Genomic DNA, 11,717 nt, shown 5'->3' with positions numbered 1-11,717 from the left:
CTCTCTCTCTCACACACGCACACACTCTGACACACTCTCTCACCCACTCTCTCTCTCTCACACACCCTGTCTCTGACACATACTCTCTCACACACTCTCTCTCTCACACACTCTCTCTCACACATGTACTCTGTCTCGCACATGCGCTCTCTCTCACACACGTTCTCTCTCACACACACTCTCACGCACGCACACACTCTGACACACTGACACTCTCTCTCACACACATTCTCTCTCACACACACTCTCTCACACACTCTCTGTCCCAACACGCTCTCTCTCGCACATGCACTCTCTCTCGCACACACCTATGCTCTCGGGCACATTCTGTTGCAGGGACTCTCTTGTGGACTTGCTCACTCACACTCACATGCAGAGAGGTATGCACAAACACAGTCATAGAGGCTGACTCGAGCGCGTACAGACATCCTCACTGAAGTAGCCCTTTGCTGACCTTACAGCGTGTAATTTGGCAGCAAGTGAATCTCACTCTCTGACCCAGCGTTTGTTTTCCATCCCTTACGGAGAGAGGCAATGTTGAGCTGCTGCCTTGATCTGTGGCAGGGTGGAGGGAGCTGGGGTTATCGAGGGCTGGTGCTCTGGAGGGTGAAGGTAGGTAGATGTTGGTGGGGCAGGTATGCAGGGGCAGCTAATGCAGGGAGAGCTGCCCCAGGCTGCTGTGTAATCCAGCTGCATCCATGTACAGGATGGCAGCTGCCATTGGGAACTGGGCACTGCCCCATCAGGGTGAGCACACCCCGCCCCCACCCACCCCCTGCCACCGCTCTCCATTGCCCTGTCCTCATGTCTGAAGGCCTGGAGTCAGGGGGAATGGAGAACTTGCTGCGTAATGCAGGGTGCCCCCTCCTCACATGGAAGCAGGATTGTGCCAGGCTGGAGGAGGAGCCACACAGAAGCTACACAAATCCTACCCCCACCTGGACCTACCTGTTCTCTCCGGAGGGTCAGGCTGAGGGACTCTTGCCTCAGCATCGCAGGGTGGCCCAGGCACAGGGTCAAACCCCCAAGTCCCGTAGGCGCTATCCGTTTCAGCTGTGGTACCGGGGGGGACACTCAGAGATGTGAGAGGGAGAGAAAGCGAAAAATGTCCTTTCGGTGTCACAGGTGGCCTTGTGAACTCTTACACTGGTGCGAATGTGTGTGGTTTTATTCCAGCTCTTATTGGCATCTCTGCATCACCACCCCCCCCCCCCCCCCACCACCCACCCCTCTCCCCCACCCACCCATGATGTCAAATTTCATGTGGGCACAGCAAGGACCCTGGAAGGGTGTATATAGGACAATGGATTCAGCTGGCACCTCCCCAGGCCTCTGTGCGAAAACTTGCTGGCATTAAATGAAGCAACATCTGGGGCAGGGTGCAGGTCAGCATGGAGGGAGCAAATGCATCCTGATTGCCAGGAAGCTCACAGTTTGCGTCCTGCATAGTGCATTGGTCTGTGTGTCATAGTTTTGCCCTTTCTTGGGCCTCACGTTGGTGGGTCTTTCAGACCCTCCCCCCACAGTATCAGAGACACTAATACTGCCCACTCTGGGCGTTGTCATGGCTATTTTCTTTCCCAAGGTGAAGTTTTCATTTCCATCATGATGAAACACAACAGTGATCTCACTTTGGGCAATTGACTCCAGCGTGCAGCTCCATGTGATACTGAGGCCTAAGCACCCAGATCTGCCTCCTGATAGCCCTTCCTATGAATACCCTAGGCTTCTCACTTCCTCCAGGTATCCATCAATCCATTCACATGAGCCTGCACTTGCCCGCCTTTCCCTTATCCTGTATATGAGGTGACCATGACAGGACTAGTCAGATACTGACACCAGGTTGCTCCTGGTCATGGCTGAACTTGGTTCTCGCATTATCCTGTGCTCATCTAATCCACAACACGTCCCACCCTTATAAAAATACTTCCTTCACAACTGTCATCCCTGTTCTTCCCAGTCTGCAACCCATAATCCCCATAAATAGGTTCTCAAGTCTCTTCCAATAGCAGGAGCCCTTCTTTGTCCCCTGCTCTCCCATCTCCTTTCCATTTAGTTTCTGTACATGGATCTGACAAGTAACTGTGGCCCACTCCCTTGGCTGATCTACTTGCTTTGCACAAGGCGAGAGGCACCTGACTGTAACTCCTAATCCTGGCCCTTTGCAGGGCCAAATGGTCTGAGGGCACAAAGGGAAGTCTTCACAGAGAGAAGGTCAGAGATTAAAATGGTTTGGGCACGACCACAGTCGCTTCACTTTATTGTGTTTTGTCAAAGTTGGCAGGTGCCAATGCGTTGGTGTGTGCTGGAGCAGTCCCCTTCTCCCAACGCAATGTGACTGGGCCATGTCGTTCGAGGTGTGCATCAGCTCCATGTCTGACATTCCACCATGGGGTTGTTCTTCTTCTGTAACCTGTACCGACAATTTTCCCTCTCAAACACCGCGACGCAGTCATCTGGGTACCCCTCCGGCATGAAATAACTGGACGCACAGCAGAAAAGGAAAGGCAGAATTAGACCATCGCAGGACATCAGTGCAGCTGGAGGCCATTCGGCCCATCCAGTCTGCTCCACCATTCAGTCAGATTGTAGCATTTCTGATCATCCCCAACTCCACAGTCCTGCCCTTTCCCCATAACTCTTGATTCCACTCCCTGATTAAAAATCAGTCTTTCCCAGCTGTGAACACACCCAGTGATCCGGCCTCGACAGCCCTCTGAGGTACACATTCCCACTGATTCACTCCCCTCTGAGAGAGAAAATTCCTCCTTATCTCAGAGTCAGGTGTCACCCATGTCGCACAGAGATTACACCCTCTGGCCCCAGATCCTCCCCAACAGGGAAACACCCTCCCTGAATCTCCCCTGTCAATCCCCCCCTCAGAATCTTGTCTGTTTCTATAAGGTCCCCTCTCATTCCTCTAAACCCCGACCTACTCAACCCGTCCTCATTAGACAGTCCTTCCATCCTCGGGACCAGCTGAGCGAACCTTCTCTGGACTGCCTTCCAACACTTGCTGATCTTTCCTTCGATGAGGGTCCCAAAAGCTATTCACAGGATCCCAGCTGGGGTCTGACTAGTGCCTTGGACAGGTATAGCAACACCTCCCTGTTTCTGTCCTCCAATCCCTTTGGAATAAAGGCCGGCAGGCCGTTTGCCTTCCCTGTTAGCCACTGAATTTGGCCACAAGTGGTACCAGGCATGTTTCTATGAACAGGGTTTCCTGTCACCCTGGCACATTGATGGACATCCATTCGGAATACTTTCTCCTTGATCTCCCATTCCCCTTCCTCCACGATGCCCACTTGCTTCCTGAGTAAAGCCACAGAGAGTGGGAGAAAGCATTGTTGGTCTCAGAGCCTTGGGTAAGAGCTTGAGGCAGGTAGTTTCTGATCCCAGGGAGAATCCTGGTGGTTTCTGGTGCTTGGGAGGATCCTGGTAGATCCCTGCTCTCGGACTGCCCTGTGCTAGCCCTTCCCGGATCCAGTCGGGACTGGAGAAGACCCCTCCCCTTGGTTGTCCAGGATTGGTCCTGTTTTCATGGAAAAGGCCCTTTGGCCCATCAATGTAACTACCACAATCCTAGACAGCAGCTCACCATCAGCCAGAGGGAAATTGAATGGGGAAATGGATTGTCTTTTTGGAAGTCAGGTGTGCACAATATTGAACTTTTTTCAAGGGGGAGTTAGATCTAGTCTTTAGGGCTGAAGGTGTCAAAAGGATAACAGGGAGAAACGAGGGGAGCGGATGTTGGATGATCAGCCATGATCATATTGAACGGCTGGTTGGGCCGAATGGCCTTGCCCTGCTCCTGGTTGCTGTGTTTCTGTGTCCAGCTCCAGAAGAGCCTGTGCACTGAGCCAAGTGCCTGGCTCCCCTGACTCTGACTCTGCTCCAGTAAATTGTCCTCTGTGTCAGAGGAACGAGGGCCCAGTGCTGGGCAGCTGTGCCACCTGTAGCCGAGCAGCTTGTCCTCCGACTGGTGCTGTACCGCAGGAGCATGAGGAGAACAGGAAAGATGCTCACACCTACCTGTTTCGGCAGGCCACGACAGTGCGGAGGCACTGACAGATTTGGCAGTCAGAATTCCTCCACTTGAAGCCTAAGTCGTGCATTGTCCTATCAGTGTAATCCACACAGCGACCTAAAGCCAGAGCAAACTCACTTCAGACATTTCCAGAGGCTGAGAAACCTTCAGTGAGAAATGTTAGTGTTGTACCTTAAGCTGTGTATGTCTGTATATATTAGCAAGCTGTGTACCTGGTTAGAGATAGTAGAAACTACAGATACTGAAGAATCTGAGATAACAAGGTGTAGAGCAGATTCCTGCTCCTCTGATGCTGCTTGGCCTGCTGTGTTCATCCAGCTCTACACCTTGTTACCTCTGTGTACATGGTTAGTCTGCTCCTATCGGCAGCTCTCTCTCTCTCTCTCTTTGTACATCAGTGTGCTATACCATTTTCAGTGCAATGTATGTGCCTTTAGAAATCCTCAGTCAACCTTTGATTGAGGGGCTAGTCTTCTGAGAACACCACTTTGAGATTGCTTTCAACACAACCCATTCATCGTTCCCATTATCACCAATCAAGCTTCTCTGTTCTGAGGAAGGGTCACTGGACCTGAAACGTCAACACTGCTTTCTCTCCACAGATGCTGCCAGACCTACTGCGTTTCTCCAGCACTTTCTGTCATTGTTTCAGACCCTGAGCCACCGGCAGGTCTTTGATTTTGTTTAGAGAGCCTCTCTTTTTCCCCAGCTTCAAGTCAACTATCCCATGGTCTCTATCTCCTGTTCTCTCTCTCTCTCTCTCTCTCTCTCTCTCTCTCTCTCTCTCTATCTCTGCATTCTCTCTGTCTGCCTGTCTGTCTGTCTGTCTCTCTTGCACTCTCTTACTCTCTCCCTTGCTCTCTCTCTCTCTCTCTCTCTCTCTCTCTCTCTCTCTCTCCAACCCTCTCTGTCTGGGCTCCTTCTCTTTCTCTCTCTCTGGACTCTGTATGTATGCCTGTCTGTCTGTCTCTCTCTCTTTGTCTAAGCTCGCTCCCTTGCTCTCCCTCTCTCTTTCTCTCTCTCTTTCTTTCTCTTTCTCTTTCTCTATCTGGGCTCTCTCTTTTTCTCTCTGTCTCTCTTTCAGGGCTCTCCCTCTGACTCTGGGTTCTGTCTGTCTGTCTCTCTCTCCCTCACATGCTCTCTCTCTCTCTCTGTCTATTTCTCTTTGTCTGTCTATCTGTCTTTCTCTCTCTCTCTGCCTCTGGGCTGTCTGTCTGTCTGTCTCTCTCTCCAGGGTGCTCTCTCTCAAATGATCTGTTCACTTCTTGCTTCCTCCCCACGTGCAACATCATCACAAATACAATCGTCCATTCTGAGGAAGGGTCGCTGGACTAGAAACTGTGTCTCCCCCTTCACAGGCACTGCCAGAACCTGCTGAGTTTCTCCAGCAATCCCTGTTTGTGTGTCTTCTCCAATGGGGAGCGACTGGAGCCAATGGTCAGTTCCCTCATCACTGTCCCCACCAATCTGTTCCCAGCTTGCTTTGATTCCCCCCACCACCCCCAATTACTGCCAACATCTCCTCCCAAAACCCTGTCACCACCCTCACAGACATACACAGGGTTTCTCTGCACCCTGCCTCTGCTTCACCACTTCCCTGTGTGCATGCATGTGTTGGCGGTGATGGTGGGTGGAGGGATTTCCACATTGTCACACTCTCTGGGTGGAGCGGTTTCTCTGGCATGGCCTCTTGAATTGATGAGTCTCCCTGATAATCTGTTGATGGTCTGTCTCACATCTCTGTCCCTAGTCCCTGCAGGGTCCCTGCTATGGTTGTGTTAGCTGGTGACCAGAATCTGACCTGCTTGAGTCCTTTCCCCCTGCCGTCCTTCCTCTCTGTCCCAAGCTGATCCTTCTCTGGTGCAGTTCTTGTCCTCCTGCAATGTGGGGAACTGGGCCCGGCTGGTCCAACCCAGCTGCCCAGAGACCATGAAGCTTGAGGCAGGACAGAGCTGGCTCACTGACAGAGGTGTGAGGAAGCGCTGGACCATAACCCCTCCCTCCCCTCCATTCCCAACCCCTGATGGCCACCTACCAGAGCTTTTGGAATAAATGATGAGAGCAGAATCCAACAGCGGGAAGACAGTGACAAACCAGACCATACGTATGAGGAGTCCCTGAAGGAAAGGACCGAAATGTGAACAAGACTCAGTCAGGTCATGTCTGCACACTGAGCCAGAGATATACTGCACACCCATTGGCCAGATCCTGGGCTGCTTCCCCTTTCTGTCCAGATCCCTTTTCTCATGAACAGGGACCTGCGAATGACACTGTGTGTCACTGGGAAGTTTCAATCCCTGAAATCTGGCTGAAGCTTCTCTGCTCGCCCTCGTCAGGAAAGGTGTCATCTTTCCAGCAACCATTTCTCCCGTGGGACGGTGGCAGGATGCTACATGGGAAATGGACAGAGAGAGTCGCTGGGAACTGTCGGCTCCGGGGGTAGATTAGCGAAGGGTGCAAGCCTTTTAATCAAGGATGTGCCCCTGGGTATGGCTGAGCCGTATGACCTCGAAGTGAAGACATTTCAAAGGGACCGCAATGCAGTTCATACATCACGGGATAGTGCCGCTTTAAGAGAGAACCTATTCCTGAGGACCTTACTGGGTCTCAAGAAGCTGACAGGATCAACCTTTGCTCTCAGTGGGTCCAAACAAATTTGGGAAGTAGCGATTCTGCCACGAAATGAAGGCAAAATGCAGCTCCCTACCATTGGCACTTCTCCTGCTGTCTCGCTTGATCCCTGCTCAGTCAGTCAGGAAGGGGCAGTGTGACTGGGCATGGCTCCTGCGCTCTCAGCTTTATCCTCCCAGTTTCCCCGAGGTGGGGAAGCCTGACATACGCACACAGCAGGGGCTGGCTGATTGGTGGAGAGCTGTGGTTGTAGGGAAGGAGTTGGCAAGAGGATGCATTTCGTGCAGCGTTGCCTCCTGCTGGAGCTGCCCATGTGGGCGAGTGGCACTCGGTCAGAAGCAGCCTTCGGGGCCAGAGATGAACTCAGCCGTGGTGACCCCACCCCCACCACCAGCCACACCACTCCCTGCAGTTCCTGTTCGGAACTTGGCACGCGTGGCAACCTCACTCACTCAAGCTGCACATGTTCGGAAAGTAGTGGTGTTTTTCTCCCCCCTTTGTGGGTGCTCAGTGAGCCAGCACAGAAAGGGGGAACTGAGACTGAAGCAGACGCTGCTCAGATGGGGAAGCTGGGCAGCTGTGAGAGCAAAGTATTAGCTCCTGCGTCGGCCCTGATGAATGGGCTGTGATGTTTGGAGTCAGTGCCTGGAGCAAGAGCAGGAACCTGTTTCACTGTGTTTCTGCATCAGTGACCTTCAGCTGGCACGATAAGGGAAGAGAGTTTAACGAAAACACAAGGCGCTGCAGGAACTGGGGAGAGAGAGAGAGAGAGAGAGAGAGAGAGACAGAAACTAGAACTGGTAGTGGTTCAGCAAAGGTCATGTTTATGCTGAGGACAAGGGAAGGGGGAAAGGAAGTGAGCAGATACCAGAGGGGAACAAACAGTAAGGCAGAGAAATGACAGTTGACCTCAGGTGGAACAAAATCTTCTAAAGGGGACAATGTGAAGGTGGGAAAGAGCTGACCATGCTGAAAGGGGGGTCTTCCAGGATACCGAGAAGGTGTCCAGGTCCGAAAACTGACCTGTACCAGAAACTGCAGTGAAGATTTGGGTGAGGATGATGATCTCTAGATGAACGGTTTAACCAGCATTCCCCGCAATGTTGCCCGGACACCTCCTCACAGACACTGGGGAAAGGAAGCGAACAGGATCCATGTTCAGTCTCATCAGGCAAGGCTGGGCTGATTCGCTGGCCCTCCCTGGCGACATTTTGGCCTTACGGTTAGTGGGTTCGATTCCCCATTTCCCAGACCTGGTGCGGCACTGTCGGGAATGCTGCCTCCCAGGGCACAGGGTAGAATGAGGCCTTGCCTGTTCTTTCAGTGAACCTGGCAGTGAATCCAAGTCACTGAAGGTAAACATACAGGTGCCCCCAGGCAGTAAAAAAGGCAAATGGTACGTTGGCTTTCATTGCGAGAGGTTTCGAGTACAGGAGCAGGGATGTGTTGATGCTGTTATACAGGGCTTTGGTGAATATCATGTGCAGTTTGGGTCTCCTTTCCTGAGGAAGGATGTTCTTACTCTCACAGGAATGCAGCGAAGGTTTACCAGGCTGATTCCGGGGATGATGGGTCTGATGTATGAGAGAGATTGACTAGTTTGGGATTGTTTTCCCTAGAGTTCAGACAAATGAGGACAGATCTCATAGAGACTTATAAAATTCTAACAGGACTGGACAGGGTAGATGCAGGGAGGGTGTTCCTGATGGTGGGTGTGTCCAGAACCGGGGTCACAGTCTGAGGATTCGGGATAGACTGTTTAGGATGGAGATGGGGACACATGTCTTCATTCCCACAGGAAGTGGTTGATGCCAAAATGTATTCAAGAGGCAGTTAGATATAGCACTTGGGGCGAATGGGATCAAAGATTATGGGGAGAAAGCAGGATTAGGCTATTGAGTTGGACAGTCAGCCACGATCGTGAAGAATGGCAGAACAGGCTCGAAGGGCTGAATGGACTCCTCCTGCTCCTATCTTCTGTGTTTTTAAGAATCCACATTTAATTGTGCAAACTAGACAGTATGGGCAAGTTGGGTCGAATGGCCTGTTTCCATGCTGTAGACCTCTATGACTCTGTGAAGATCTTCCTCCATTGTGAGATACAGTCAGAACAGATTCGAAACCTTAACTCTGCCTTCTCTTTCCACAGACGCTGCGAGACCAGCTGCGTTTCTTCAGCAATTGCCTGGGTTTGGTTCCAATCTCCCTGCTGCCCTGAGGAATATTGAGCCAACATCAGCTCTGATAGCTGTTCCTGCACTTTCCTCAGTGCTGCATTTATTACATTACAAACGTGGCTACATTTCAAACATCTCAGTGCTTGCTGAGCACTTTGGGAATCATGAAACACCTTGAAACAAGAGCCAACAGAAACCCCTGACAGGGCCGAATGGCCTCCTACGTCTGCCTCTTCTCGTCATTGCAGCAGGAAATGGTTAATGCTGAGACATTGACTGTTTTCAAGAGTTATCCAGCTCTCGCGGCTGAAGGGATTAAAGTGTCTGGGGAGAAAGTGGGAACAGGGTGATGAGATGGATGATCCGCCGGCACCGTATTAACTTGCAGAGCAGGCTTGAAGGGCCGAATGGCCGACTCCAGCTCCTGTTGGCTCTGTCTCTGTGCCCAAGTTGTTGTGCCCTGGATGTGATCCATGAGCTGGATGCGAACCAGAGGAGAAAACTGAAGGCATTGTAAATGGAAGTGAGTAAAGAATTTGCAGGGCCATGAGGGGAGAGATGGATGAGTACTAAAGTAGGAACTGAGAAAGAAGCATGAGAGGCAGCTCCTCCTGTACTGTGCACACACAGATTTCCGGAAAATGCAAATGATTGAGGGGAAAACGGACGCTTTCCTAAAATGGAATATTTGGATCAGAAAGCTGCCTCTGAGTGAGGAGAGGTCGCTGAATACAAATCTGAGCTGAATTCACTGCAACCAGAGGAGCTCCCTCTGGAGATGTTCATTTTTAGCCAGGCTTCTTGATCAGCTGAAAGAACCACGGATGCTGTAAATCAGGAACAAAAACTGAAGTTGCTGGAAAAGCCCAGCAGTTCTGGCAGCATCTGTGAAGGGAAAAACAGAGTTAACGTTTCGGGACTTCCTCGGAACCGATGGTGGCTGGGAAAATGTCAGTTTACATGCAGAAAAACGGGGAGGGGTGAGGAGTGGGGAGTAAATGATAGGATAGAGCCTCAGGAGCCATAGAAATTGATGCTTTCCCAGCCACCACCAATTCTGAGGAAGGGCCACCAGACCCGAAATGTTAACTCTTGATTTTTTTTCCTTCACAGATGCTGCCAGACCTGTTGAGCTTTCGCAGCACTTTCGCTTTTGTTCTTGAACAGCCTGCTTTCTGGGTCAGCTTTGGGTTATACGAGATGTTACAGAAAGGCCAGTGTGGCTTACTTCTCAGTGTAGTCTCTGTGAGGAGATGGAAGCCTTCTGTGTTGCCTGGCTCTGAAAGGAGTACGTTCCACGCTCCCTGAGACTCAGGCTCTCAGTTTCTGACAAGCTGCCTGAGAGTCGTAGTGTCGTACATCACAGAAACGTACCTTTCGACCCAACCTGTCCAGAACAACTATAGCCCCCATCCCACCTGCCTGCACTCATCCCACATCCATCCAAACATTTCTTATTTATGTACTTATCCAAATGTTTATTAAAATATTGTAACTGTCCTGCATCTGTTGCTGGTCCTCAGTGTCTATCATCGTCTCTTTCTCTCTGGTTAGTTTTCCAAAGTAACATCTCTGGAGTTGGCAGACTTGCTTTAAGAAAGATTGAGGGTGTGATTCCCCCATCCCTTGCATCCTGTTCACACCGGGCTCCAGCTCTTGCTCCTCTTGACCCTCATCAGTTAAGTGTCCCTCGCATCATCCTCAGGTCTCCACACTGCACTCCCCCAAATGTCCCCATACTTTGTCCAGAATGACAAGTTTAGATCCTACTCCAACACTGAGGCAGCGCATTGCAATTCAAAGGAAGCGAGAGGGATTTTGTTTTGACCCTATTTCCTGCTTGGTCACATTTCTTGGATATTCAAGTGGGAACAAAGGACCATGGATGCTGGAAATCAGAAATCAAAATGGAAAGTTACAGAAGTGCTCAGCATTTCAGTATCAGCAGTGACAGGGTGTGAGAAAGACTTCATCTTGCAGGTCAGTGACACTGATGATGAAGTCAAGAGGGGTTTGAATTGAAACCTTCAAGGACAGAGGCTTGAGAAGAATGAGTGAAGAGCACAGAGGTTGGAGGTGATTGGTGCATGTTGTGCAATTTCTTATGAAGATGCTGGGGACATCTGGGGGCTGGGTGGTGCCTCTACAGGTGGGAGGACTCCATTGCAGGGCCAGGGAACACAGGTTCTCCTTGAGGACCAAGTGAAAGTACAGGGAGGGGAGGAAGACCTTCTGAGTCCCAATGAATGACACAGCAGACACTACCTCACTGCCACCACTTTCTCACTTTCTCATGACCTTATCCTCCTCTGTGTGTGCACGAGTCTCTGTCTGATCACAAATACAACAGGGCAAGGATGGAAGGTACCTATCCTCTCCCTCCATGATATTCCCATGGACCGAGGGGTGAAGGGAACAGTTCCTGTGCCATCTCCAGGCAGTGGGTAATCGGTAGTTCCCAGCCATGCTCTATCTTTCCAGGTACGAACACATTGCTATTGCAGTGTGAGCATTAGTGGGCTCCAGCCACGACCCCATCTGTAATGGTCAGTGTTGTTTGGGGAAAGGAGTTGGACTGCACAAAATCAGTTAATGCCCAGGGCTCACCAGGAAGGCTGTGCCCCACCTCCACTGTCTGGGCTAGCTGGGTACAATGGTCTATTACTCCTTACCTCACACAGGCTTGCAGCCCTCACCTTCATCGAATGGAGCACTGACCAGTCCCAGTCCGAGGGTTGGTGCGTCCGCGTTTGTTTCCATTGCAACATGATGGAAGGTACTCACCCTCTCTGCGTCTCCCCACACCCCCCCAATATAACCGTCCTCACCCCCACCACCTCCCCAACCCCATAGACTTCACA

General features: G+C 51.2%; 1 protein-coding gene across 1 annotated transcript; it reads right to left on the bottom strand.

Annotated features, from left to right (window-relative positions):
• Positions 1-2,282: 2,282 nt before the first annotated feature.
• LOC125447936 (beta-microseminoprotein-like) lies at positions 2,283-6,797 on the bottom strand. The gene is made up of 4 exons (XM_048522740.2): positions 6,756-6,797; positions 6,084-6,165; positions 4,033-4,144; positions 2,283-2,482 (listed from the first exon to the last, which is right to left on the bottom strand). Exons 1-4 carry the CDS (start codon positions 6,756-6,758, stop codon positions 2,365-2,367), a joined length of 315 nt encoding a protein of 104 aa, XP_048378697.1. The 5' UTR covers positions 6,759-6,797; the 3' UTR covers positions 2,283-2,364.
• Between the last annotated feature and the right edge of the window lie 4,920 nt (positions 6,798-11,717).

Source organism: Stegostoma tigrinum, chromosome 40 (assembly GCF_030684315.1).
Source record: "Stegostoma tigrinum isolate sSteTig4 chromosome 40, sSteTig4.hap1, whole genome shotgun sequence".
In the NCBI taxonomy this organism is placed as follows: domain Eukaryota; kingdom Metazoa; phylum Chordata; class Chondrichthyes; order Orectolobiformes; family Stegostomatidae; genus Stegostoma; species Stegostoma tigrinum.
Note: the sequence above shows the minus strand (reverse complement) of the source record. Positions and strands in the feature narration are given on the sequence as shown.

Excerpts from the sequence above, each read along its gene's own strand:
- LOC125447936 (XM_048522740.2), bottom strand. Across the intron at positions 4,145-6,083 it reads CATTTATTCCAAAAGCTCTG|GTCGCTGTGTGGATTACACT; the intron begins GTAGGTGGCCAT and ends CTCTGGCTTTAG. Across the intron at positions 2,483-4,032 it reads GTCGTGGCCTGCCGAAACAG|TTATTTCATGCCGGAGGGGT; the intron begins GTAGGTGTGAGC and ends CTGTGCGTCCAG.